At 47.9% G+C, this 26,965-nt stretch overlaps 7 protein-coding genes across 7 annotated transcripts; 2 read left to right on the forward strand and 5 right to left on the reverse strand.

Moving 5' to 3' along the window:
• Positions 1 to 625: 625 nt before the first annotated feature.
• On the reverse strand, positions 626 to 1,750 carry BKA55DRAFT_500317 (uncharacterized protein; the record flags this gene model as incomplete). The annotated part of the gene is made up of 2 exons (XM_046186744.1): positions 626 to 1,219; positions 1,274 to 1,750. The coding sequence occupies 2 exons, from the start codon at positions 1,748 to 1,750 to the stop codon at positions 626 to 628; spliced, it is 1,071 nt and encodes a 356-aa protein (XP_046055153.1).
• A 3,268-nt stretch (positions 1,751 to 5,018) lies between these two features.
• Positions 5,019 to 9,691, reverse strand: BKA55DRAFT_684601 (P-loop containing nucleoside triphosphate hydrolase protein; the record flags this gene model as incomplete). The annotated part of the gene is made up of 5 exons (XM_046198667.1): positions 5,019 to 6,682; positions 6,741 to 7,307; positions 7,538 to 8,156; positions 8,277 to 8,434; positions 8,650 to 9,691. The coding sequence occupies 5 exons, from the start codon at positions 9,689 to 9,691 to the stop codon at positions 5,019 to 5,021; spliced, it is 4,050 nt and encodes a 1,349-aa protein (XP_046055154.1).
• Positions 9,692 to 13,458: 3,767 nt separating this feature from the next.
• On the forward strand, positions 13,459 to 14,358 carry BKA55DRAFT_534117 (uncharacterized protein; the record flags this gene model as incomplete). Its single annotated transcript, XM_046189559.1, has 1 exon — positions 13,459 to 14,358. One exon carries the CDS (start codon positions 13,459 to 13,461, stop codon positions 14,356 to 14,358), a length of 900 nt encoding a protein of 299 aa, XP_046055155.1.
• A 225-nt stretch (positions 14,359 to 14,583) lies between these two features.
• Positions 14,584 to 17,019, reverse strand: BKA55DRAFT_174746 (BRE1 E3 ubiquitin ligase-domain-containing protein). Its single transcript, XM_046185021.1, has 4 exons — positions 16,815 to 17,019; positions 16,699 to 16,762; positions 15,040 to 16,643; positions 14,584 to 14,983 (listed from the first exon to the last, which is right to left on the reverse strand). Exons 1-4 carry the CDS (start codon positions 16,926 to 16,928, stop codon positions 14,810 to 14,812), a joined length of 1,956 nt encoding a protein of 651 aa, XP_046055156.1. The 5' UTR covers positions 16,929 to 17,019; the 3' UTR covers positions 14,584 to 14,809.
• Positions 17,020 to 17,777: 758 nt separating this feature from the next.
• Positions 17,778 to 20,156, forward strand: BKA55DRAFT_555255 (uncharacterized protein). Its single transcript, XM_046191629.1, has one exon. The coding sequence runs from the start codon at positions 17,929 to 17,931 to the stop codon at positions 19,684 to 19,686; it is 1,758 nt and encodes a 585-aa protein (XP_046055157.1). The 5' UTR covers positions 17,778 to 17,928; the 3' UTR covers positions 19,687 to 20,156.
• A 1,899-nt stretch (positions 20,157 to 22,055) lies between these two features.
• Positions 22,056 to 23,810, reverse strand: BKA55DRAFT_711933 (XPC-binding domain-containing protein; the record flags this gene model as incomplete). The annotated part of the gene is made up of 7 exons (XM_046200810.1): positions 22,056 to 22,387; positions 22,441 to 22,929; positions 22,989 to 23,318; positions 23,372 to 23,451; positions 23,504 to 23,576; positions 23,648 to 23,695; positions 23,793 to 23,810. 7 exons carry the CDS (start codon positions 23,808 to 23,810, stop codon positions 22,256 to 22,258), a joined length of 1,170 nt encoding a protein of 389 aa, XP_046055158.1. The 3' UTR covers positions 22,056 to 22,255.
• A 1,291-nt stretch (positions 23,811 to 25,101) lies between these two features.
• BKA55DRAFT_499771 (uncharacterized protein) lies at positions 25,102 to 26,511 on the reverse strand (the record flags this gene model as incomplete). The annotated part of the gene is made up of 1 exon (XM_046186682.1): positions 25,102 to 26,511. The coding sequence occupies one exon, from the start codon at positions 26,509 to 26,511 to the stop codon at positions 25,102 to 25,104; it is 1,410 nt and encodes a 469-aa protein (XP_046055159.1).
• Positions 26,512 to 26,965: the final 454 nt, after the last annotated feature.

A 26,965-nucleotide genomic window follows, 5' to 3' on the forward strand; every position in this document is an offset into this window, starting at 1 on the left:
GGAAAGTTGTTTACTGAGCTCCATATATCTAACGAATCGTGCTCAATATACGAACCATTAGCAGTAGGGTGCTCAGTCCTCATGGTTCCTCTAAGTAATGCACTGATATTCTGTCCAACCCTTTCCCATTTGGAGCCCGTCACGCTTTTGAAGTTCTCCGGTCTATCATGTCGCAAGCCCACTCATCCATTGAATCTCCCCAAAAAATGGACCAAACATAAACCCACCATGCCCAACCAGAATGCCGCTGTGAAGAAACTCCAGGCTGTGCTCGCTTTCCCAAATCAAACCCTTCCGAAAACCTAGTAAAAAAGTGCCAAGTCGGCTATGGCAGAAAAAGAAGTAAGGTGTGTACCCTCGTAAGATGATATTATAGCTTGTAGTATTGCATGTTGGTCTGCTTCCATACCCACTGGCTGAAAGGTCGAGTCGGTTCAAGAAATAAAAGTAAAGAATTTGGCAAGGGTATCAAGTCATAAAAATATGCCAAGTGCATCGTATCAGAAGAGAAAATACAAACCCCGCATATGGATCTGTAGTCATAACTGATTAAAATAATAGTCGTCGAAAATTGAGAAGAAGTTGAAGAAGTACGGTTGAGGTGGTACTGTTCAAGGTCGATATTCTATAACACAGCATTGACCAGTGCTGCACTGAAGAGAGCAAGTACTAAGCCAACCCATGAAGGGGCAAATATATGCGCCAGGTTGGTCTCTTCTGGAGGCAAAGTGCTATTGACGAAATCTGGGCCACAGAGAGTGTTTACTTGTCGAGCTGCGCTTTCATAAGTGAGTGCGACAGGTTGAGAACGGTCTTCGGCGGCCGCGTGGAAGATGTTCATAGTCTCTTGTATACACCAACTGCATGAAGGGTTGGTGCTACCAGGTAAGGTAAGGTTATAAGGTAGGTAGTAGAAGTAGGCGTTCGCGGCGGTCGTGGTATTTGTGACAGCATTGGCGTAACAATACATATCATCCTCGGGTGTTTGAAGGCAGGTAGCCTTGTACATCATCTCGTAGGCTTTCATACCATAAAGGAACTGCTTGACGATGGTGTTGCCCGATTCCCATTCTTGCTTACAGTTCTCTGATGCAGTGAGGTTGCGCGCTGCAGCATCGAAGAAGTCAGTGCAGTATGTGACGTTTGCAGCACATGTTGCATCAAGCACTCGGACTATGCTCAAGAGCTGCTTCTGAGCTTCAAAGAAGCCACGGGATGTCTAGGATTTCGTTAATATTTATGGCCTACCTGCCATCTGTTGACTGAAACTTACCTGGAGCATCATGGAGAGGGGGTAGCAAGTTTCGTAAGAAGGGTCGGAGAGGATTCCATTCAGGAACGCGGGACAGTTACTATCTGATGTGGTCGAAAGCTCGGCTGACAAATTTCCATCAAAAGCTTCAGGTAAAGGTGTGTTTGTCGCAGCAGCAGTCTTTGCAGCACGTTGAATGGTGATAGTTGTTGCCTTGGATTTGCCCTCGGTTTTGGAAGGAGTTTCCTTGTTAACGATCTCCTTGGCTTCATCTTCATCCTTGCGTCGGTGTAGCTCGTATCGATTGATCGTAGGTGTATGGTGTCGTCGATGCCGGAGTGAAGATGATGGTGTCTCAGTACCCGCTAGGACTGTAGAAATAAGACATGCAAGGAGTAGGAGACATGATAATGCTATTCGCAAGCGGGGCGCGCGGTAGCTGGTGGGCTTCGGCCTACTGCAAGTCTGTTTTGAGGCAGGCCACGATGATGAAGCCATGATAACGAGCGACGAGGCGAAAGACGCCAAAGATATATCAATCTTATTTCAAGTATGTGCAGCAATCGAATTGATGGCGATGTGTACAACCTTTGAGTGGATTGGCAGCACAGACAATCACAAGATTGAATGTGTTTCACCACGATGGGCCCAATTTGACACGATTAAAGGGGATGGTAGGTCAGTATTCGATAGTGAAGCACGCACTGAAGCGACAGTTGTAGCGGTAGTGAGTCAATCAATTAGCGCCGAATGCGAATATTTAACAATTTCTCGGTGGGGGATCTTTATTGTTGTCGTTGCATAGCGCAATTGCAAGGTTCCAAGTCGGATGGCAATTCCGATGAGTGGGAAGTCAATGGATAAATGAGAATCGTTCGCGGGGGTCCTCTTGCAGCTTCGATGGTCGAGAACGAGTGTGATGCGGTGCGTGATATACCAAATGCGAGATGGGATTGGTTGCCAGGGGGGAGATGAGATGGCCGTAGAGTTGCTATTAGGTGTTCGAGACTTGCACAAATTTGATAGCGGTTGATGCGGCCAAGAAGTGCTTATTCAAAGGAGACAGGATATAAAGAAAGAACGAGTGACTGTATGTTGCAGCTGTAGTTGGAACTGTAGTTGAGTCTGGGGTTGAAAATGATCGTCGTGAGTAGGTCGAAAAGGAGTATTGGAGTTGGTGAGCATAGACGGAAGTTAACGAATGAATGGCGGGTCAAGAAACGAGTGATCGACGGCGGCTCTAACAGCACCTGAAGTAGAGGGAGGTCTGTAACTCAACGGCTGCGCAAGCAAAAAACAAAACGAAGGAAAGGAAGAGGGCGCCCACCACTTGATTAGAGATGCCAGTATAGAATCTAAGTGGATATCACGGGAAATGGGAGTCAGTGATGCCGGACAAGAAAGCAACAACCCCTACAAGGACAACCAAGTTGACTCTAGCGGGCCAAGTCGGAGAGACAAACTATTCCAGCCCAGGCCCTGCCTTGCTTTTGATGCTTGTCAATTTGACCAGGATCGAGCAGGCATCAATGAATCAATCATATTCAAGAGCAGAGAGACCCATGGCTTGAACCCAGGCAATAGCAAGGATAATTAAACCCTCCTTTGAGGCTTGCAGTAGTGTCTGTTAGCGCGACGGTTTATTGACTGGGCCTGATGAAGTGTGCTGTACCGTACCACCTGGAGTGTAGAGTGTGTACTGTAACTGGACAATAATGCGAAGTTTTGTACAAAATGAACTAGATAAATTGGTAAAATAAAGCTGCACAGTGATTCGGTTTAGGAGGGTATAGTGAAAAGTCTGCTAATAATTGATCACCCAACTCTGTGTACTGCCACCCACTCCGACAACTCTCTCCTGATACACAGACAAACCACAAAACATCAATTGTAGAAGAAGAGAAACCTCCTTCAGCGCCTTACGCGTCCATATTCACATTCTTAGGTTACTAGGGCTCAATTATGTTTCAAGCCCGGCCCGCTTACTACCGGCATCCTAGAGGAAACCTCCATTCTCCGAACGGCATTGCATGCCTACAACACTCTCATATTCTCCGGGTTACACGATTGACTGTTCATAAGCCAAAATGCATGTTCCCACATGTACAGGTCGAAACGGACATCGAGCTGAAGACGGTAAGGCTTAGAAAACCCCGTGATACACAGGCGACTAGAAAAGGGGAGGGTCAAATCTCGCTTCCCCATAACGGACCAGCCACCATTACCATGGATCCAGCCACGATAAGGCAAAAAATAGCATCTACAACCGATTTATAGCGTAGGTAGGATTGCTTCAGGGCATCACCTCATTCCAGGGTTTATTGGTGGGTGGTGGTGGGTGCTGCGGAGGGACTATCCGTTCTCGATCAGGTCTGTCAGTTGAAGTTCAGTTCATGCATGCATGCACACGACTGAAAACTTCCAAGATTGTTCATTCATTCTCACCGTTTCGTTTCATTCCGTCGCAATGTTTCGTTTCCTCAACTGAGATGGTACTCGTCAGGTTCAGGCCAGTACGGGAATGGTTCTATCCGCTGACGGTTATTCAGGTGGTGTTGATTTAATCAGCGATTCTCTCCCACCACTGTGCCTGCTTCCCAAGCTAGGACAGGCCCCTGAGCGATAAAAAGACTTAGGTGAGTCAAGTATAACTTAGTAGGCTTTTAGACTAGTTATTTTTGGCACCCTGACTACCCGATTAAAGGTCGGAAGTTTTCTTACTCCCTGAGGCCAAGTTGAATTCTTCTAACGTCCTCTCAATCTCCACCGAGACCCGATAGAGCTTCTCGCGTACCTTGCATGGTTCCGTAACGCCTAAAGTAATTTCCTTGGCTTCTTAGCTCTCTCCAATGAAAAGCTTTGCTCCCCTGCCAAGAAATCCCTGCCCTAGCTAAACTCTAGCCTCTGATGCGATGCGATGTGTTACGTCCCGATCATCAAGCGACTCTCAAATATGAACAACGCGATTTATTGCAAGCTTGTCTAAATATTGCATAGACAGCATCCAACAATTCATGCTTCACTCCAATGCCCTATCATTCAACTCTCATTCCCGCATTCTCAGCCGTTGGCTACCGTGCAATGTCAAAAGTCAGCAGAGACATTGTCTAAAACAATTGGGGACCCATTCAATCACCACATTCACCGCTACCGCCGTTGGATTATTCGTTTGGCCATAAACGTAAACGAGTGATTGATTTTTTATGGCCGCGTCTGCCGCCCAAGTTAGATACCTTAAACAATGCCGTTATCCCCTGCGTGTACCCGTCATCCATTATCGTCTTCTAGAACTTCCAGTATTGCTCGTCCAACCGCCAAGAATTGATAGTTGCAAGGCGCACCTACGAGTCTCTCAGCTGTCATGTTCGAGACCCTTTCCCCATTCCCTGTTGTGTAGATCGATACTGCTTCTGGTTGCCTCCTGTTTTTTATGTGCTGCTCCACGCGATAGCCATGTGGCGGCACTCAGATTGCCTCAGTGTGTCTAAACCACCATTCCTCATGGAGCCTGGGCATTAATCACACATTCACAGTTAGCACGACGGTCAGTGGCATGACATTGAAATTTTCGAAGAGAGTTGATTGATCAGATGGTTATACATCAGAAATATTACAAACAATAATGAGAAAATGTCCTCCTTGCTTCAAGAGGGGGATGTCCCTACTAACAACGGATCGCCCAAACGCCAATACAATGCAACAAAGTCACACAATTCCGCCTGAGTAATCACCAATCTCCCAACATTACTTTACTTTGGCTGGCACTCTACCTCTGCTTCTCGAGGCTCTGCAAGTTAACCAACTCAGCGTAACGTCCATTCTTCTTCATCAGCTCCGTATGTGTTCCTTGCTCAACGATACGACCCTGATCAAAAACGTAAATGACATCAGCCTTTTGAATGGTGCTTAGACGATGCGCAACGGCAATGGTGGTTCGGCCCTTGGCCGCCTTGTCCAACGCTGCTTGTACCACATGCTCTGACTCAGAGTCTAGGGCCGATGTCGCTTCGTCAAGGAGCAAGATCTTAGGATCTCGGATCAAAGCTCTTGCAATAGCAATCCGCTGCTTCTGCCCACCAGACAACAACGCACCCTTACTACCAACAATAGTGTTGAACCCATCAGGAAGTGACACGATAAAGTCATAGATATTGGCTTCACGAGTCGCATGCTCAATGTCTTTATCTGAGACATCCTCGCGGGCAGTACCTAAAAGGATGTTGTCCTTGATGGTTCCTTGGTAAAGTGTAGGCTCCTGACTGACAAGCGCAATGTGTGATCGATAGTCGTTTATATTTAACGTGCTGATCTCATGACCATCAATGAACACCCCGCCGGAAAGTGGATCGTAGAATCGTTCTAGGAGCGCGATCGTAGTTGATTTCCCGCAACCGGAGGCTCCAACAAGGGCAATATACTGTCCAGGTCTTACGACAAGGTTCAGCCCACGCAGAACAGGTTGCTCGGGTCGAGTAGGATAACGAAAATGAACGTCACGGAACTCGAGAGTGCCCTCAACCTGAGACAGCCGCTCTCCGGTGTCTGACCAAGTGTCAACCACGGGCTGTCTATCAAACAACTTTTTGAGTTCTCCGGCAGCGTGGTGCGCTTTACCCATGTCAGGAGCGAAGGAGAAGATCGTTCCTGCTGATTGTGCTCCGAAAATGATTGCCATAAAGCAGAGGAAGAACTGAAACATGCTCAGTTCGAACTTCCCTATAAGAGTGCCGCCATACCAGAAGCCGAGCGCGAAGCATGCGAATAGCAGGGACTGTGAGGCGGCGTAGAGTGTAGAGGATTTCAAGACCGAGATCAAGCTCTTGCGTTGCTGTATGGCCAGAGAGTCTCTGTACTGCTTCAAAACATCATCTTCTCGTGTCAACGCAGCGACGGTTCGGATGGCGGATATTGCCTCCGAAGCAAAGCTAGCAGAGTTGTCGTAGGCAGCCTTAGAGCGGCGCTGAAAATGAGCGAGCATCCAGAAACGGAAAAAGCCACATCCCAGGAGGACTGGGATCGTTGCGATACACACAAGTGACAGCTTCCACTGAATTGCTAAAGATAGAACAATGGCAGAAATGAGGGTTGTGCCAACCATTAACAGCGTCCCCAGAGTCACGCCGCTCAGTCCAGCAACGTGAGTTGTTTCAGTGGAAAGAAATGAAGTGAGGGCTCCTGCGGTGTTCTCATCGCGGTCAAAGAAGGCAACGTCTTGGCGAAGCATGGTTCGGAAAGCTCGGTCTCGTACTCTGTGGACCAGTCGCTCGGAACATTTAGCGAACAAGACACCCTGAATGATGAATGCAAACAACTGAACAAAGGCGAGCATGAGATACATGGCGCTCCAGAAATCAGAATCTTTCTTGATTTGGTGGCGGTTTTGATCTGTCACTGGCGCTGAAAGAGTCGTGATCTGCTTGGCAAAGAAAACTGTATCAAAATTAGCCAAAGCGCGTTACCTGAAGAGAGAAAACAGAATTTGGCTTACCAGCTTGGGTAGGGTTGCCTCCACCACAGATAGCAGAGAAGAACAGACCAACAACCATGAGCTTCCATTCCCTAGTGTTGAAAGATGCAATGAGTTTGATAAGTGTCCACATGCCATACTCTTGTTCACCCTCCGCTTTGCGACCTTGAAGAGCCAGACTCGATGCAGATTTTGTGGTGCTGGTGCGATCTAGCTTGGCTGCGATGTCATCGTTAGGGTCGGCGATGATTGCAGTTTGCTTCTCGCTTGTCATCTTCCGCATGAGTGATACTTCCTCCTCGTCAATGGCAGCCTGCTCCTCAGCAGTCGTTTCCTCAGCGGCAGCAATGTTTTGGGCCGAAACGAGCCTGAAGTATGCACTCTTCTTCTCTAGAAGTTCGTTGTGAGTACCCTGTTCTACAATTCGACCATCAGACATTACAACGATGTTGTGGGCATCCCTAATAGTTGAAAGACGATGAGCAATGGTGATGGTTGTACGACCCTCAGAAGCATTCTCAAGGGCAGCCTGCACAACACCCTCCGACTTGGTATCGAGAGCGCTTGTTGCTTCGTCAAGGAGGAGAACTAGAATCATGTTAGTTCAGAGAATGTCGACTTCTCAGGGGGAAAATGGGGCGGATGGTTCTGGGGATGTAACAAAACTTGAGGTTTATCCTAAGATACCCTAAACTTGCCTAAGTATCAAATCTAGGTTTTCTTAACTTAGGCAGGTTTAGGATATCTTAGGATAAACCCAAAAGTCTCTTAGACTTTGGTCAAAGATCTCAAGTTTTCCCTCCAGTCCGTAGACTTACTTTTAGGGTCAGAAACGACGGCACGAGCGATAGCAATACGCTGCTTCTGGCCACCTGAAAGGAGAAATCCTCGTTCTCCAACGTTGGTTTCATATTTTTCGGGAAGAGCAGAAACAAAGTCATGCGCGTTTGCCTTCTTGGCTGCTTCGATAACCAGTTCACGCTGTTTTTCCTCGCTCGCATCTTCATACTTGGTGCCGATCAAACCGTGACGAATGTTGTTAAAGATAGTAGTGCCAAAGAGTGTAGGTTCTTGGCTGACAAGAGCCATTTGCTGTCGTAGCCATCGGAGATTAAGCTTAGAGATATCGTGCCCATCCAGGTAAACTGTGCCTTGCACAGGATCGTAGAAGCGTTCAACCAAGCCCACAATCGTCGATTTGCCCGAGCCTGAGGCCCCAACGAGAGCCGTCACCTTGCCGGCAGGGATTTCAAGACTCACATCATCCATAACCGTGACTTCCGGGCGAGACGGGTAGATGTGTTTGATGCCAGAAAGCTTGATGGAGCCTTGGATTTCCTCGAGCCTCTCACCCTCATTGCTGGAGGAATCGAGGGGAGAAACACGATCTATTGTATTGAAGATCTTGGCAGCAGCAGCAATGGCATTCGTAAAAGCCTGTGAATAATATTAGCTTTTACATAGTACATAGGTGATATCTATCCAATAACGCGACCTGCCGGCAGCAAAGGCCGCAAATCATAGCTAGAGGAGTGGAAGAAGCTGGGAGAAACATACCTGAATGTTGGGAGCGACGTTACCTAGGTTGAAGGCACCTATCATCACGGCCATAAGGATAGTGAGGATATTGGAAAGTGAAGTTTCACCATCCACAAGCATCTTGCTACCTTGCCAAAAGGCAAGGCCATAGTTGAGGTACAAGACCAACATCATACCTGATTTCATTAGAAATTTGTACTGCTAAGAATGTTTATGAAAAGAAAATGGAAACTTTTAAGGATGCTAGGAGGGAAGAATACACAAGACTAGTGTTTGGTGGTAGGTCGCTAGGTTGTGGTGGAAGCCATTCGCATGTACCGTCCCCGCCCCACCTCCAAAAGGAGTGCTAGATGACCCCCAAGATGATCAAAAGTAGAAAGATAACACATACCTGCAATCATACAAGCGACAGCGCCTTTGACCCGGAAACCGAAGTGCTCAGCATTCTTGAGGTGTGCATCGTATTGTCGGGCAAGTCTTTCCTGGGTACCAAATGCTATAGCGTTGCGAATAGAACTTATTACCTCATCTGCAAGACTTCCTCCATGAGCATAGGCTTCAAGACTTTGTCGATTGTATTTTAATATGAAGGACGAACCACCGCCCATGTTGATCAGAAGAGCAATGACGGTGGAAAAAAGGATCAGGGTCAGTTTCCAGTACTTGATGAAACCGATGATAAAGGCCGAGACGAATGTAGCCACAGCTGCAAGAGTGAGAGACACCTTCTCGGAGATGCCATCTTGGATGAGATTCGTGTCGGATGTAATTCTTGTGGTGACCTCACCTGCGCCAAGCTTGTCGAAAAACCCGATATTCTGGCGTAAACAACTTTCAAGGTAATGCTCGCGGATTTTGGCAGAAATATGCTCGCCGGTGTAAATGAAGCCACAGGTCGACACATACACGACAATGAATTCGCCAATGCCTAAATAGACAAAGTACAAAACAAATTCCACCAATTTATCGTTGAAGGCACTGGAGCTCAACGTACGATTCACGAAAAAGTCTTGGAAAACGCCCTGGAGATTTCCGAAGACAACGGTCATAAGAGGAAGCGCAGCGCCGCCAGCAATAGCGCAAATACTGGAGACTATAATGATGAGGATGTCGTTACGGGAGGCATATCGGTATAGTACAGCGACACCCTGCTTGACTTCGGGACTAACGACTTGGCGTCGCAATACCTCGGCTTCGTCAGGTGGCAAGTGTCGATAATGATCCTCGATGTTTTCTACTTTTGGGGGCACGATGACTGCTGAATCGGCCTTTGTTAAGTCCAGCTTTTCGTTGTTGGGGTCGCTCGAAGATTTCATATGTGGGCGAGCTGCATCTTTGTCGGTTGAACCACTCCCGCTGTGGCTTGACGACGATGGTCGCGAGGGATTGCTGCTACTTGTTGCAGCGGCTGTCTTTTCCGAAATTTCGGCCATGGTGACGATGTGACTCTTGGAGAACCAGCGCGTATGTTGATTAAGAAGAGGAAGGGCTCAGTAAGTTATGGACAGGGTGAGAAAACACCCTTGGACGAAAAGGAAACACCAGTAGGTGTTGAGTTGAGGTGGTTGTCGTCGAGATTAGCGAATCATGCGTATTGAGCGTCCATCTATCTTCGCATAGAGAATTGAAATCGAATGCGCTGCAACACGGGCAAGGATGGGGCCCCAGATGAGCAGTCTCCTATATGTACGGACTGTGTTGGTGATAAACAGTGGGCGAGGGCGTCTGTTTTATTTCTCGATCGAGAACACAAGAAAATGCGACTCGAGATGAATGAACAATTTATTTAAATAACTGAGCTTGGGCAACACATCCACACCCTCGCTCCATCTGTTGGACTGGCTTAGCGTACCTTGCTGTCGGACGGCGGGACACAAAAAGGGCACCGGGAATAGACAACCTAGCAGGCCTAGTCAGAGGTCGATTACGCTTCGTTTCCCTTTCCCGCTAAACGAATGTCCGATCCGCTAATCATTCATTGGTGACTCCAATATGGGGTTCTTACAGATTGGGGCATCCTTGGTGAAGAATGTTCCATTGTCACTTGTCACTCATGCTCAGGCGTATTCAAGGCCCCGTAAGCCGGTCCAATACAGGGATCTCTGATCTGTGTGTCATCTCAGCATCCAATGTCTTGGGAGCCCAGCGATCCCTGTGGCGATGGAGACTGTACAATCCTGCCGGTGTAAAAGATGCGTATGTACCAGTTGTTTGAGTCATCTCACCGCGTATATTGTCGTTGGCTGTCTGTCTCTAACTATCTTGAATCATTGGATCTGCCCTCGGACTCCCGCAGTAGTCCGACAACCCGTAGTGGGTAATCCTACGGAGCGAAAATGCATCTATGCTTACTCTCACCCTTCAACTCGGTTAGGCTGAAAAGAAAAGGTAAGGAATTATAGTCTTTGTTTTATGAATACCAGTACATATTAAATTTAATAATTCTAGCAGTTCAACATCTCTCTCTATGATTTGATTATTTTGATCTATTAAACGCATCATTGGTAACTTGACAATTTTTTCTTATAAAATAAATATATTTCCTCTTCTATCTTGTAACTCTTGGCTCCACATTCATATCTCCTGCCTTTTCCCACCGACGATCGATCAGACTATTTGTACCAGAGTGCGGTTAGATGACCGAGCTTCTGTGGACCAATTCTGCGGCGTCGAAACGGTTGCTGCTTTCGGACAGCGCCCGGCTCGCTTCACTCTGCCACTATCGGTTTACTTTTATTACTCCAGGCTTCGGAGAGACTGGAACCGGGTAAATAATAAGCACGGGACTTCGGCACGCTTCGTTGCCACGATTCGGACGAATTTCATCTAAGAGCCCTTGGACGCAATAACCACTATTGGGCGATACATTATTGATCCACTCCACATGACATGCCTCGAGCAGAAGCCATGATCAGTGAGCAAGAGCAACTTAAATGACACAGCGCTGTATCACAGGGGGCGAGCATTGCGATACACAAGCCGTTGTGCATCAGATTCATGTCACCTCGATGAGGTTCGAGTATGGTAGCATCTCTGGTACACAGGTGGATCTGTATGCTGCACAATAATGAGAAGAGCAATAACAATCTCGTTCAATACCTAGTGAATGTGGTCTTCAGGAGAGTCGGGTAAACTAACAGTCCTGTTCAAGATTAGTGGTGGTCATCGGAGATCGGCGAGTATTTGATGCCGGTTCCCCGATTCTGCATTGAAATTTTGGCCCAATGTACTATGTATAATGAGGCTCAGAGGTGATCGGGCGCTCCCGAGTCCGAATTCCGGTCATTAAACTTATTTTCGTATCCGTTACTGGTGTTAGTTGGTAAATCCGATAAATTCTAGATTGCGTGGCTTATTATGATGACGAGCCTAACCAACAGCTTCGTAATTCTCGCATTCGCGAAGATGGATGGTTGCAACTCGGTAATGCAAGTCAACCACATAATAACTTCCTGTTGAATGCACAGATAGTGTGGAACGTGGGAAGCCGCTCGGGCAGTGCGCTTCAAATTTTGTGCTCTATTCTGGAGCGAATTTTCCAAGTCATCAAATCACTATCGGTCTGTGAAGTCAGCCCTAGCATCTTTAATGGCGTTCATCTAGGAGGCTGTGGGTTGTCGTGAATTCTATCTGCGTGGAGCCTGGAGGATTTTGAACATTACTCGTTTCATACAAGGCCATATGTAATCGAGCGAAAGATCTTGCACCCTAGGCCATGTATTATCAGCATCCTTGCTCAGGGACTTATGCCAACACGATGCATCCTGCTGCTGCTGTTGTTATCAAATGAGTTTTTTCCGAACTTGACTTGTACGCAACGACGGGCGCGTTCGAGTAGACCCCATGGCCGTTCTATCGAGTGTTTTCAAGGGGCATTCGTGTGAGACAAAGCATGACAGTGCTTGTATTGTGTCGCTGTGACCGTCAGGCTGATGACATCTCTAGGGGAGACAAGAAAACTAAAGGCTTCGACCCAAATGACAAAAAGATTTAGGTAAGTTAGCATAAAATTAGGGGGCTCTTCAGTAAGTTTATTTTTGGCATCCTATCTCAAGGTCTGAAGTTTTCTTGCTTCCCCGGGCATCTATTTAATAATATTCTTGTAAATAAGTACAGGTAAGGTTCCACAGTTTCATATAAAGGATTGTTTCATGGTTATGGGGCGATAAACGAGGATGCTCCCTGCTAGAATCGCACTCACCCTGGAGCTGACGACATGTGAAGTAGCTTCTTGCGAGAGGCTATATATGGAGTGTATATTGATTCGGTATTACAGTAGTAGAGTAGATGAAGATTCATATCATTCTGAAAGTTTTAAAATAAGATACCGGACTTAGGTTATAGTGCTGTAAACTTAGAACAATAATCTCAATTTCAGTCGTAGCTTGAAACCTGTATTATGCGGACCATGATCTCAAAGATGGAACAGTAGCATGACATGAATGACTTGTGCATTGGGTAGAGAGATATTGAATCCTGGCTTATGATGCTAAGTGCATGATATTGGATGTACATCGTGAAGTCCTCACTCCGACGACCAGTACCGAATGAAGCAGATGTGGTTTACCTACAGTATGAGCTTCATGGATTATTACTAGGCAGAACGCAATGAAAATTGTATGACTTTGTATTCTTCTTATTTTTTTCTCGACACTACCTTATGTTGCTATAACCGAAGTCCTCTCGAACCAAAGATGCTTACGTGGGGCTTCAATTAGGACAAATTGGATGCCATGATGGCAACCTTGGAGATTCAGATCAGCGAGATAATCGAATACACTGTACCTACTCATGAGAACGAGACAAATGTATTCGTATCTCCAGAAGGCCAGGGCTCTTTCTACAGCTGTCAATACAGAGTTTGGCCATTTTTGCTCCCCATGACTACTACTTCAAGCCTTAGGCAACAACCGTCTTTTCGTCTTTTCATTGGATGCTACCACAGGCTCTGAACAAGTCATCAGAGCTTACTAGAGATCGCCACATCATCTCATTCAAGCCCATCTTTAGACTTCTTCTTATCGCCACGGCACGTGTCCAACCCAACACGTCTCCTTCTGTCCAAAATAAAACTAAACTCCTATCACTTCCAAAACCTCACCATACTCGCCATTTGAGAATCTTGCGATAAGCATACGGGCATAGGCTCGCAGACACTGTCCGTATAGTCGACCCTATAGCGTCATAGCCCCCCAAAATCATGATACCTGGCACTCTCGCCTGGCTACTTGCACTGCCGGCTCTTGCGCTGGCCGCCCGCCCCAAGGATGCCATCAAGCTTTCCGATGTGCGATCTCTCACCCTCCGCGGCAATGGAGCCATGACGAACCATCGCCGTGTTGGTGCTATCCCCCAACTGCGCTGCGTCTCCAAGAAGGCGCTCTGTGAACTCTACGACATTGATGTGATGCGTTGCTCCAACGAAGGGTCCGGCTGGGGTGATGAAGATATTCAATGGAGCTGTACTGCCTCGCTTCCAGAGGAGCTCAAGCTTGTTACTACGGATGTGATCTGTGAAGGTTATAACTCTCCCGACGACCCTTATGTTCTCAAGGGTAGTTGCGGTGTTGAGTACAGAGTTGCCTTGACAAGGAAGGGCGAACGTCGTTATCCAAACATCGCCAACGGAGGATGGTTTAGTGACGGCAGAGGTGGTACCGACTGGGGGGCTCTACTCTTCACGATTATTTTCGTTGCTATTCTTGGCTGGATCATCTACTCAGCGTGCTACAGAGCACAAGAGGCTGGCGGCAACTCTAACCGACCACGACGCCGTCGCGACGGATGGTCATCTGGAGGATGGGGCCCTGGATGGGGTCCTGATGGCGATGACCCTCCACCTCCATATCCCGGTTCTAAGCCTTCTTCGCAATCCGACACTTGGAGACCCGGGTTCTGGAGTGGTGCCGCAGGAGGAGCCGCAGCAGGATATTGGGCTGGTAGCCGTAATCAGCAAAACCATCACAATCACCACAACGATGGGTATGGCAGCATCGGACGTGGAGGTTCTGGATGGGGTGGTCGTTCTGGATCGTCTTCTGGATCTAACAATTCAAACCGTCATGAGAGCACTGGTTTTGGTTCAACCAGCCGTAGATAGACAATCACCCCATTGGATAGATGTACCAGAGTTTCCGAAACTCTCATTGGTAGTATAATCGACGCTTTCCATTTATCCTGCTATTTCATACACCGACTCTCAACCACCCCTGCCCCCGAGACCCTCCTTTCTTTACAAAGAGTATATAAATGCATACAGCGGCTCGTGTAGTGTTCCGCTGAGTGTTTTAGAAATACACGGATGACTTTCCAAGAGTAGCCATCTAGCCCAGAGAAGAAAACCGTCAAGATGCGCTGTCCAGATCATAGTGGCCCAACGTAGTCCGGTGAAGGCGGATATGTGGCCACTCCCAAATGCCTGAAAGGTATAGGATGGATGCTCAATGCTTGACGCAAGCAATTAATGAAGTAGAAAAAGAGGTATCGCATATATAAGGGACAGAAGTAAGGTGCAAGATAGGTCGTTTCCATGGCGCTCTCGGTGCGTTCGTTCAATGATGGACGGGCATAACGTCCATCTTGTCAAATGCTCGGGAGCAGGTAGGACATTTCCGCATGCGATTGCTGATGCGATCATCCACACATTGGTTGCAGAATAAGTGGCCACATGTCTTCAACGCCGTGTTCTTGAAATTAATACGACAAATAGTGCATAAAGCGAACGTCTAGAAGCGGGTTAGAATGGGTCAAAACATCAGGGTTGTTTTCTTGTATCACTTACCCGAAGCATTTCTTCTTCTTCAGACGCATTGCTCAATGCCTTATTCTTCCAATTGTCGCGATCTTTCTGTGCATGCTCGAGGCGTACCTTCATCTTCTCCACTTCAGTCTCTTGCATTATGTTGCGCTCACGAACCACGGCAGACGCCGCATCTTTAGATTTGACCAAGTTTGTCAAGTCAGCAACTTGCTTGTTCAGAGATTCAGTACGGCGAAGAGCATCGAGGCTTGCCGTTTCCATCTTCTTGTTCTCCGTCATCAGGGCGGCATTTGCTTGTTTCAAATCGGTCAACTGTTTATCCAAGTTACCCAGTAGGGTACGGTTCTGTGATTCGAGGTCCTTGAGCTGGGCGATGATTTCCGAACTCTTGCTGTTCTGGTGCCGCAATGATCGAATCTCGTTGTTGCGTGTATCTGCGTCCTTTCGCGCGGCAAAGTATTTCTGGTCAGCTTTACTCTTCTCTGCAATTAGAATCGCCATGCGTTCCTCTGCAGCACTGGTATCCATCGCTTTCTTTTGAGCGATTTGAATTATCTTCTTATATGCCTTTTCCATAGCAGGGAATTCAGTATTAATAGAGTTGAAATCCCGTTCAAGTTTTGTATACTGCAGACGAAGCTCGTCAATTGTCAATGCTTCGATATCCGGGCTAATAGCTTGCTGGTCCTCGCTCGGTTGAAGGCGTGAAAGTTTTGATTCCAGAGCCGTAATTCTATCCTCTTTGGCAGATGCCAGAGCCTTGACTTGATCGATTGATGCTCGGTCCTGTTCTAACCTTGCCTTATGTTGCGTGGTTTCAGCCAGCAATTCGTCGCGTGCCGATCGCACTCGGGCAAGATCCTGATCTCTGGAAATGATCTCAGCTTCAAGCTCCTGCGTCACCTGGTTTGCGTCTGCTTCGAGCTGAGTTCTGAACATCGACCGCTCTGCTTGTAGTTTTTCGGCTTCTTCTCGCAACTGTTTGTTTGTGGCTTCAAGGGTGTTAATCCGTTTGATGAGATCCTCGTTCTGGTTTTTGAATTGTTTGAAAACGTCAGTCCGGATGAAGTCTTCATCGGTTAAGGTCTCCCTCTTCGCTTTGAGAGTCGTGTTCTCATCCTGAAGTGTCTTAATTTCAGCCAGGATGACATCGAGTTGTTCCTTTTGCTTGGTAGCAGCTGCAGTTGCCTCTTCATACTTGAGCAATAGTTCACCCGCATTGCCATTTGTCTCGCCGGCCTCAGCACTCCCATCGCCAGATGCAGAAGGGCGAGTGGCATTAGCAAATGCTTGTTGTTCCAGCTTCTGCACTTGAGAACTTTTGGCACGGTCCAGTTTCTTCTCCGCTTTGAAGTATCGCAAAGTCGCAGCATTCAGTTGTTCAGACAGTTGATCTTTTTCACTCTTCAATCGGTCCAGTTTGAACAAGTATTCCTTTTGTGTTGCCAGCAGACTTGCAACCTTATTCTCCAGCGTAGCAGCGTCAGGGTCAATCTTGCCTCGCGAAGAGGCCAATCGTCCAAGGAGTGCTTCAGCTCTGGATTTGATCGTCTTTCCTTTGTCAGATAGATGTTTCTGGAATTCATGAAGATCCTTGAAAGTCACGCCACTTAGGTATGGAGGATCTGCTAATAAGTTAGAAAAAGCACGGCTGGCAACATAGAACAAAGGACCTCATACCAGACGGTGTTGTAGAAGTGATCTCGGAGTCCGAAAGAAGTTCCATTTCCTCAAGCACCTGTCTCTTTGTTTAGCTATACCACGGATAGTGGGGACTGGAGAAGGGTGGGACAAACCTGTCGCCACCAAGCATCGATAAGTCTCAAGTGGTCATCATGATGGACAGATCGTTTGTGAAGTTCTTCGAGGCGTGACTCGTACGTAGAAGCCTTGCGACTATATTCTTGCATCTGCCGGTAGATGGCGCCCTTTGTATAGGCCTGATGATTGGGTCAGCGATATTTCCACCTCTATGCGCCGAGCAAGTTGCGTGATGTTTTCTTGGGTTGTGCGGAGGCGCTTCTCATTTAGGTGCATGACGAATGCACTTCCGAGCCGACTATTGCGGTGTCGCAAGAAGCAGGCGAGCATCATCACTGGCTTGGTGAGCAATGCCGTCCAGGACCATCCCAATAGAATGGCACGAAGCCGGGAATAGAAGTCTGCGTGATAGGCAGAGTGCAGGGAGAAACATGTGGTCGGATAATCAGGCGTTGGCAATAGGAGATGTCGTGTGACTTACCTCAATCCAACTTTCCTCCTTCATGTCGGAAGAGTCATCTTTAGCCTTGGAGCCATTGACGGCAACTCGCTTGCTCGGAGGAGCTATATCATCGGCACTGCTGATGGCAGGCCGTTTCCTGTCCTCCATCTTTGTGACTGTGGATGGACGAGGGGAGGCAGAGGACGTGGTTGTAAGAGGCATCAGAAGTCGCGTGGCATAGGGCAAAAGGGCGGACACGTTGCCAAAGAAAAGCGACGGGTCGGTCGTGCGAGCGCTTTCAAGCCAATTCCCGTCGCGAGCGAAGACGTGCGAGCGATCATCAAGTGATGGCGCGGGGAAGTGTGTTGTGATGATGGAACGTTTTCTCGGGTAAGGAGTTGAAATTTCGAAGTTGAGTCGCAGAACAAGAAGCGCGGCGTCTCCACCTCGAAAGGGATTAGTATCAGTCTAGCTTCGTTGGGAAAGTGGAGCTTTTCTTATCGATTTGCATGGGCGGATAATTCTCGCCCACTGGACTGGGCATTTATCTCCACCATCCCGCATTTTATTTTCTGCCTTTTTTCTGGGCTGCTTGGTATGAATACTTTTCAGTCTCTGAATCTTTCTCGTGTCGCAATTCGGAAATGTCAACACAGATAACAGATCGGAAATCGCATACAATACATGCATGATTAAACGCTTGCGCAATGAGCTCCATTTTCAAAAAGAAAGGAGGGCCTGCCTTCAAACCTAAGATCCCCGCCGCTCGACGCCCCGCGGCACCAGCACCCTCACAACCTCCCAAAGCACCACCAGCTGCTTCTCCTCCGCAGATCTCAAAAGAGTCAAAAGTCCAGAATGAGTCCCAGAGATCTTTAGAACCACCGTCACCGAAGGATCTCGTAAGCGTACCCGTTGAACCGCAATTTCAAGATTCTCGTGAACTTGGTCGCCATCCTCCTACCCCACCATCGACAATCCCGGATCCTCAAAAGCCGGATGAACATGCTGCAACTGAAGGGTCTGCCCAGGAAAAGACTCCAGAAAGAACACAAAGTGAACCCGCGAGCCAGAATACCGAAGTCAACCCTGAAAAAGCCGGTGTGCCTGCTACGGCTAGGATAACTACAGTACCAGCGGCTGCCCAAACGACAACCCCAAGCGAGCAAGAACAAAGTCAACAGCCTCCGGCACAGTACAGTGAGGTTCATTCAAGTAGTACAGACGATGCGCCGTCTCCTGTTTTGCAAACACCAACTCCAGATGACTCGGAAGGCCCAAGTGGAACTGAACTTTCAAACACACCATCTCTCCCCGCTGTTGACTTGAATGATACACGCGAAGAGACCTCAGGAGAACCGCATAATGTACCCAAGTCAACGAGGAGGCCACGAACCAGGAAGCAGATTGACCAGGCGACCCAGGATGAGGCTAAAGGAGAGGGAGGCTCGCGACCAAAGAAACGTCAGAGGAAAACCGACGAAGAAAGCGTAGCACCTAAACAGCCCAGAAAACGCAGGACTACCCAGAGCGGTACAAGTACACCTAGAAACAGACGAGCGCGCTCAGTTACACCAGAAGATTCAGAATCTCAACTGGTGGACTTACAGAAGCTTAAGATGGCTGATCTGACCAAGGATCTTCACATCGGAAAGAAATTCAGCAGGCATGACGAGTTACGAGAACGAGAGAGACGGGCAAGAATGAAGAACAAACTCGGAATTGACGGCGAACGTGATAGCTCAGCAACCCCCGACGACGGTGGCCAAGGAGAGAAGATTGGAAGCCCTGTTGCATCGTCTCCAGCTCCATCGGTTCCAACTCCAGCTGCACCTTCAGGACCTCAATTCCGTATTGTTGATGGGCAGATCGTAATCGACCAAAGCTCGTTGGCTGTGGACAGACATGCTCGAGCAGCCGCTGCAGCTGGAGATATGGAAACAGTCGAAGAAAACGACTTCACTCGCCTCATCACCAGCAACTCGTTCATGAACACCTCCAAACTTAAGGGTCCTAATATCTGGACCGACGCAGAGACAGAGCTCTTTTATCGCGGTCTACGCATGCTCGGTACAGACTTTGAGATGATTTCCAAAATGTTCCCGGGAAAGCAGCGGCGTCATGTCAAACTCAAATTCAATCGTGAGGAGCGTCATTGTCCACAGCGCGTCAACTCTGCTCTCATCGGCGAGAAGACGGTAAAGATAGATATCGAAGAATACAAGGCTTTCACCGGTAGCGAGTTTGAGCCAGTGGCAGACATCGAGGCCGAGCAGCGCAAGATCCAGGAAGAATACGAGGCTGAGGAGAAGCGGCGAGCCGAGGAGCAGGCCGAGATCATGCGCAAGAGACGTGAGGAACTGTTCAAGGATGATGACGAAGGCGACGCGAAGAAAAAGAAGAAGAAAAAGAAGCAAACAGTAGCCTACGGGTTGAACGGCGAACCCATTGCTCAAGAGGCTTAAGTTGGGAGAGGACACAAATCAGGCCGATATCAGGATCAAGGTCACGTCCAAAATCGGAAATATGATTCGGGCGGCGTAACGGGGACAGGCATGATACCCACAGGGTTTTTGGTATTTGCTCATGAATGAAAGAAAGGTTTACAGGAATTGGCTTCGAGAGCGGTCTCTACAGAATAATAGTCCTCCTAGGGTAAGATACACAATGTGGATTTCTAAACCAGCTTATTAGCATACATCATTGTGATATGTTCAGTCCAGTACTGGAATAATGCATTTTTTTTTTAACTCAATGGATATATCAGGATTTCTCAACAGCGTGTAGCAATATGGTACTGGAAGCTTACGATAGATACTATAATAACCCCCACAGCAAAACAAGCGATCGAAGATGATATACTTCTTGTTAATATTGCCTCAAAGATCTATGTTGGTAATGAGCGATCGCTCGGTGAAAATGAGCCAGAGGAGGGACTCCCAGAGCCAGGACAATATATACTTGTTAGCGAGGAATATCTTGTAGACGGAACTGCTGATGTGTCGGCATGACAACATCTGCGCGTGAAGGATGAAATCGTCTACGATCGAGGCAAACGAGGAAGTGGCTGCGATTTATCTGGGGATGATGAAACCAGAGCCGCCTTGCAAGTCACGATAGCATCTCGAAATGCACCGATATGGGCGTAAGAGTCTCGCTTTGCATGCAAGGGCAGCGTAGCACAGATAGCCGACGAAGTTTGATGATCGTTCTCCAGGTACTGTGGAAGAAGTGCTAAGAAGTCAAGAAAGAGAAAAGGGGGGAGTCGACGAAGGTTGGACCCAGCATGAACGACTTGAACGTGCAGAATTCTGCCGTAACTCTTGCAGCACGCTGCCACCACCACTTCGACGAGCCTCTTTCACTGGCCATGGAGATCGTTCGTGATGAACGTTCAGTGCTTCAATAATCCTTGTCTGAATTGAATTATATGTCAAGAATGGCATTCAAGGACTGACATACACTATTTATGGTAGCTTTAATATTTGGTTGTCTGTTCATTTTCGACTGGTTCCTCCATAGATGTATGTGATGTCTGTCTCTCTTCTCAACAAATCGTAGCTTCATACCATTCATAGAATAAATATAAGACCGTGGCTTGCGTCAAGTCAAGCTGGATATGCCAAAGATAGGGGTAGCAGGGTAGTAAGAGCGCTGGCATTTATATGCATAGACTTGGAGACTTTGAAAACGACGGAGTGAATAGCAAACTGCCAACTGGTGATTAGTGGCTGGATCTCAGAAATCTCAGCAGGGCGCTCCCAGCATGATTTGTGAGTGGTAGACGGCCGGGATTAGGGGTACAGCTATGTAGATGGCGGATAGTAGTGGGATACTCCTGTCTATGGATCGTACAAGGCCAGTGAGTCTCGTGATTGCCTCTGTACAAGAGCAGCCCAAAAGCCAAACTAAAAGGCCGAAAAATCACAGAAAGTAAAGAGAAGAACAAGGAGTCTTCCTGCCTCGCCTACCTAGTACGTTTGACAACCGGAGCGTTCCAAGTCTCACAATCCGACCCGGTGGTGGTTAGGTATGATCAAAATACCGCTGGTGCCTGAGAGGCCCATCACAGTTATCAAAGCACTTGCCGAAACCACATATTATAATCAACAATGCACACGCCGACTTCACACATCGACATCACGCATCCCATCAAAGCAACACCAACACCAACACCATACACACGCATTACAGTCATCACAGTCATCAAAGCACTCACATGCCATACCTGAGAGTATAGATATGTGCTATAGGAACCATACTAACATTTATAGGCCCAATATAACACGATCAATTGGTGGCGCTGGCGGTCAGGTGGCCGTGGCTTCAACGGCCCTTGCAGCCGGGTCTGTATATCTTCTCGTCCTTCTACTCTCCTGCTCTGTCATTTTCTAATTTTTTTTTTCTTTATCATAAAGTTATACTAATATATATCTATATCTATATAAAGCCATAAACGGGGCCATGAACACCACGATTTCTGGGAGCGCCTGTCACCAGGAACGACTTGCTCACTCTGCGAGGTGGCCGATTTAATACAGAAGGCAAAGCTGAACGGACTGAAGGCAAATAGTACAGAATGACTAAGTTCGAATTGTATAGTAACCATACTGTTATTATGTAATTAGACCTCATATCTTGGACTGGTCCAGTTCTTCAACCTGACTTCGACATCCCCTCATTCTACTCAATCAAGGCAGCTTGATAGGTAGTCACTATAAGACGATAAGGTAAGGAAAGAGGTAGTTGATACAATCCACAGTTACCGACAGAGTTCCCTAACCACCTTACATCGAGTGTTTATTTTCACCATGCAAACATAGAATGGGAGCTTTCTAGGATCAAGATCACCATTTATGCCTGCTCTATTAGCTGGGACCAATGGTTGCATTCTTTTCATGACCCTCTTCTGTTGTTCCTATCCCTGGTCCCTCGCCGTCGCCAGATGGTGATTCCACAGAGAATGCCTGGTTTGATGCCCTTTCCTTCGACTCATAATCGTAACGCGTATTGTTCTGCACAGCTCATCTACCCTTAATTGTTGTTGGGGGCAGGCTCATCATCCTCCGGTTGGTCAAAGAGGAAGTTAGCGGCTAGTTCTTCGTTCTTGTCGCAGGCAAAATAAGCCTGAATAGCCTGATCTCTATCGAATCCTAGACGGCACAGCTAATGAATGTCAGTGGTTAGATTCATGGTCGTATCGAAATAAAAAATCTCACCCTCTCGATGGCATCTCGTTCCTCCTCAGTGACCGAAATGGCCTGAGCCCCAGGAGGTAGGGGGGTGTCGTCATCAGCATATTCACCGAGAAGCTGGAGAAATTGGTCTGGATTTGTAGCAATCAACTCGGCCAATTGAGGATTGCCGGCTCCAAGCTGCTGAAGAATTGGCTCGAGCATCTGCGGTTGTTGCTGAACAACCTGGCGGAGTTGCTGGAATTGAGCATTGTGTCGCAGAAAGTCGAGGTTACCCAAATCGCCACCTTGTCCAGCAGCAGCTGCTGCTGCCGCCGCTGCCGCCGTCTGGCTTCCTCCATTTCCTCCTCGGCCACCAGAACCTCCACGTTGAGCAGCAAGATCGAACAAATTCACGCCACCCTCATCAGACGCACCCTGGGCGGAAGCGGCGGGTTGAGCTGGTTGTGAAGCAGGAGCCGCAGGGGCAGCCTCACGCTGCTGCTGCTCTTGTCGGATGTTGTCGGGAATGCCCTGTAATAAATCAAGTAAGCGATCGTGGCTCACGACGGCCCGGATAATTCAAGACGAACGTTGAGAAGATATTCGACAGCACGGTCAGGGTTGTTAAAGGCAGCGCGCATGGCCGCTTCGATCTGGCTTCTCTCAAAACCCATAGCCTCCATATTTGCGATCGCCTCGGTGCGCTGGGATCCCATAGCAAGGCCGGAAGGCTCCTCAGATTGAGCACCAGATCCAACATCCACAGAGCGCTGAGGAGTAGGTGTCGCAGGGACAGCAGCCTGATGAGATGAAGATTGCGCAGGGGCTGCAGGTGCTGCAGGTGTGTTGGCAACAGGTTGGGCGGGTGTGGCAGGTGGAGCACTGGATTCGGCAGCCTTGGGTTCGGGCTTGGGCTTTGGCTATTGCAAGCTGTCAGTATGTAGGCTCCCATCAAGGAGTCGGTATTCCATACCTTGTTCACCATACAGACCACAAAACCCTTCTCCTCGATGTTGTAGGAGCCAACAGTCTCTTCATCCTTGAGAATCTTGCCTTGGCATAACGTCAGCGGCCATGTAGTGCTACATAAGAGGTAAGTAAGTACCAGAGTAGATCAGCTTTTGCAGCTTGGGTTCCCATCCCTTCTCGGCTGAGATCTTTTCTTTGACGGCAGAAATCTATCAAGTGTATCAGCTGGCTGGAAAGGTTTGCGCATACAGCTACAAGCACCAACGCGGGGCAGGCATACCAGCTCAGAGGGCTCGACATCGAGGGTAAACTTTTGTTGCTTCAGATCCTGCAAAAGGTTTAGTCAACTTCCAAGGAAATGGAAAACGAGGACGGCCAATCGAGCCCATAGACGCAGGTGCAGCGGCCCACGTATCGTGACGTACCTTGAATGTGACCTTCATGATGGGCGAAGACTCTGTCGCTTTGAGGTGGGGAGGTGGGAGGCAAAGTGCGACCTGGGATTAGATAGAGTCGTCTCGTTCGGTGCAGGCTCGGTAGTAGAGTCGTGGCGATGCGTCAAGATCGAGTATTTGCTGACGAGGGGAAGAATGGGTGGGAGAGAGGTCGGGAGGGAGAAAATAAAATGGTCGACGTAGATATAGCAGAGTGTTGGAGGAAAGCTTAGTAGTTTACAGCCTGGACGAGGTTGACGTTTGGCTGAGGGAAAAGGTGGGGCATGAGCCTGTGAGTTGGAAGGGTTACTCTCGAGCCTACTACCACCAAAAATAGCCTAGTGTACCTTTGTCAGCCACTCCAGGCTACCAAATGGCTAGGAGGCGCGCGTCCTTCTGCCTGAGAATTAGAGATGCATTTAATCAGAGCCTCCATTGACTTATAGACTGTGAGCAAGAGAGCATATAGCACTGGGTACAGAAGCGGAGTAGATTTCTGCTGTGAAGCAATCCGTACGCAAAAATATACTTAGAGCTATATCATCCTGAAACTAAGTTGGGACCCCTTCTGTGGATGAGAGTCAATAATAGGACCATCTTTAAAATACACCTATCATGTTCTGGGTATTGACATCACCGAACTCAATATCTAATCCTTGATACAGAGAAGCTTTAGGTCCTGAACTTCTCTGGATTCGAACCAGTGATGGAAACTCGTAACACGTAACAGGAGAATTATAATAGAGATGTCTCCCACACAATTACCCTGCCCACGTGGTAACCCAAGGAACATCTAGATTTTCTCCGAGACAGTCTTGCACTACATCACGGTCACTTAAGATGTCAAGACCTGTTTTGCTTCATGAAGCTCAAAAATTTAAGCATGAAAACATTATTAAAGTCTTGACTCTGCCTCCTGACTTCATGACCTCCATCGAAGAATTCCTCAAAGTATTGTCGGAGATGAATATAATAAGTTTTTGGTCCAAGTGTTTGATATTGCTTCTAAGCTTTCTAGCTTTTGTTCTACCTTACAATGCATCTCTGTCGTCCATCCTCACGCCTCTAGCGCAGAAGATCAAGTCATAAAAGCGCCTCGCTATTTTCATTGGTATACACGTAATCCTACTCAGTTCGTTCCACCAGGTCTGTATGGAACTCTGAGTTTACCATCCGGTGGCGTCTGGAAAGATAAGAAAAGATAAGAAAATGGAGTCTGTCCATATCATAGTGCCCGCTGTGTTCACATGCCCCCTACTCATTTTTATCATTATACAGTCACTCATCCAAAGTGACATTGTTAGTTCTTCCCCTGTTTCTTGATTTCTCCATCACCTTCGTTGTCGATTTTTGACTTGCGGTTGTTATAATCCGACCAGCTTGATCGAGCGCCGGCACCCATCACCCACTCAGGGATGGGAGGGGTAAGCGGCCGGTCAATTGTCATTTGGGAGTCTGTCTCTGACTCTTGCTCCTCTCTAATGCTCTCCTGCTCATCCCGATGGCTGAGAGGGCTTGGGCCCATTGTTATGGAGGCAGACCGCAGAGACCGTACACTCTGGCGGTGTGTGATGACTTGTCCAGCAATGGGCGAGGCCACGACAACCGTGCCAGGTGTAGCCATTGGGGGCGGCGTAGGCGAGTCGGACCGGAAGAGCGGATGAATATGAGATTCACTCAGGGACGGCTCAGGGAGATCGGTCGTCGATGCTTGAGGGCTCATTTGCTCACGGTTTATAGTTACCGGACTGAAGCTTCGACTTCGCATGCGGATCCTTGGAGGTTCGAGAGGCATATCGTTGTTCGGTGTGGACGTTCTGCTTGGTGAAGGGCTACCAGGAATAGTCTCGAGAAAATGGCCTTGGGTTTGCTGGGGAGGTGTTGTAGCTTCCATAACCACCTGGCGGTTGTTTGTATCAACAGAAGATGTATCCCAGGTATCAAAAGCATCCTCACTGGACTGATATATTGTCGAGTCAGTCGAAATAGGTCGTCGAAACTCGCTTGACGATACGTGACTTCTGACAGTTGCTGACCGAATAGCATTTGAAAGTTGAACCTTGATAGAAGTTGCAGTGCCGGATCTGGAACGTCCACGTATGGATGGGGTAGGTGTTCGAGAATCCGTCGAGTTCATCATCCTGGGGGCTGTGTCATGCTCTGAAGTTGTGTGACTATAGGGGATCGACTTCAGAGATGACTTGGATCGGAATGATGGCAAGCCTCGATCTTCCTCTAGAGTGTGGAGTGAAACTGCCTTCTGGTCACTCTGTCGCGCAAGGAAGAAATGAACAGACAAGAAGCCGGTTTGAAGGAAGAAGCACACCCCAAGAGTAGTGGAGAGGCCGATGAGAAGACTGCTCTTGCTTGAGCTTGTGAACTCATCCTCATTTTCGAATTTAGACTTGGTGAATTGAATAAGAGTAGCCACTGTTGCAACAGTAGCAAATAGTATTGCCAAAAGACAAGCGCCAAAGTCAACACCTAGGCATCGTGCTGACCATCGCCGGAAGGAAGTTGAAACATATGTTGAGATAAACCAGCAGAGGATGACGAGAGTTACAACCTCGAGGGCAACAGAGACTTGCGAGAGTGTTCGGCCACTTGATTCTTTGGGTGTATGAATTGTGAGGACAATTAGAACTGCTATCACAGCCACTGTTACCAGTAGGGCTAAAGAGCCCAGGACGATTGATAAGGCCCGTCGCATTGTTTCTGAAAGTTGGTGAAGACGATGTTGCATAGCTGCAATGCCCCAGTACGAGAACTGGTAGAGGCTAAGCTCGAACTAAGCGTTCTTTGGTTCCCGTAAATCGTTGCAAGAGTAATTTTGTTTCTCGTAATGTTTGTAACGTTGAGTGGTACTGCATAATCTGGGTTGGCTATGCTTCGTAGACCTTGGCTCGGCAGTGCGAGTGTGATGTGGGTTGTTGATAAATGATAATGCAGACAGCGGTGTATATATTGAATGGTACCAATTTGTCAACCATAGACAAGAGTGTCCAAGTCGATCACGTATATGTTTGTTAGTTGTGGGATCTTTCGTTGCTGATATCCAAGCTTTGCTCTGTGGTATAGATCGACCCAAGCCACTGAACCGAACCAACACCACAGGTTGGTGAAAGAATGTAAGTGATATAAAATCGGGCCTGAAAGAGTGTACT

This window comes from Fusarium redolens (assembly GCF_020744475.1).
Source record: "Fusarium redolens strain MPI-CAGE-AT-0023 chromosome Unknown BKA55scaffold_2, whole genome shotgun sequence".
NCBI lineage: Eukaryota > Fungi > Ascomycota > Sordariomycetes > Hypocreales > Nectriaceae > Fusarium > Fusarium redolens.

Coding starts and splice junctions, on each gene's coding strand:
- BKA55DRAFT_555255 (XM_046191629.1), top strand. CDS start 17,929: ATGAGCTCCATTTTCAAAAAGAAAGGAGGGCCTGCCTTCAAACCTAAG.
- BKA55DRAFT_174746 (XM_046185021.1), bottom strand. CDS start 16,928: ATGCAAGAATATAGTCGCAAGGCTTCTACGTACGAGTCACGCCTCGAA. Junction 16,644..16,698: donor CACTTCTACAACACCGTCTG/GTATGAGGTCCT, acceptor ACTTATTAGCAG/ATCCTCCATACCTAAGTGGC. Junction 14,984..15,039: donor AAGAAGAAGAAATGCTTCGG/GTAAGTGATACA, acceptor ACCCGCTTCTAG/ACGTTCGCTTTATGCACTAT.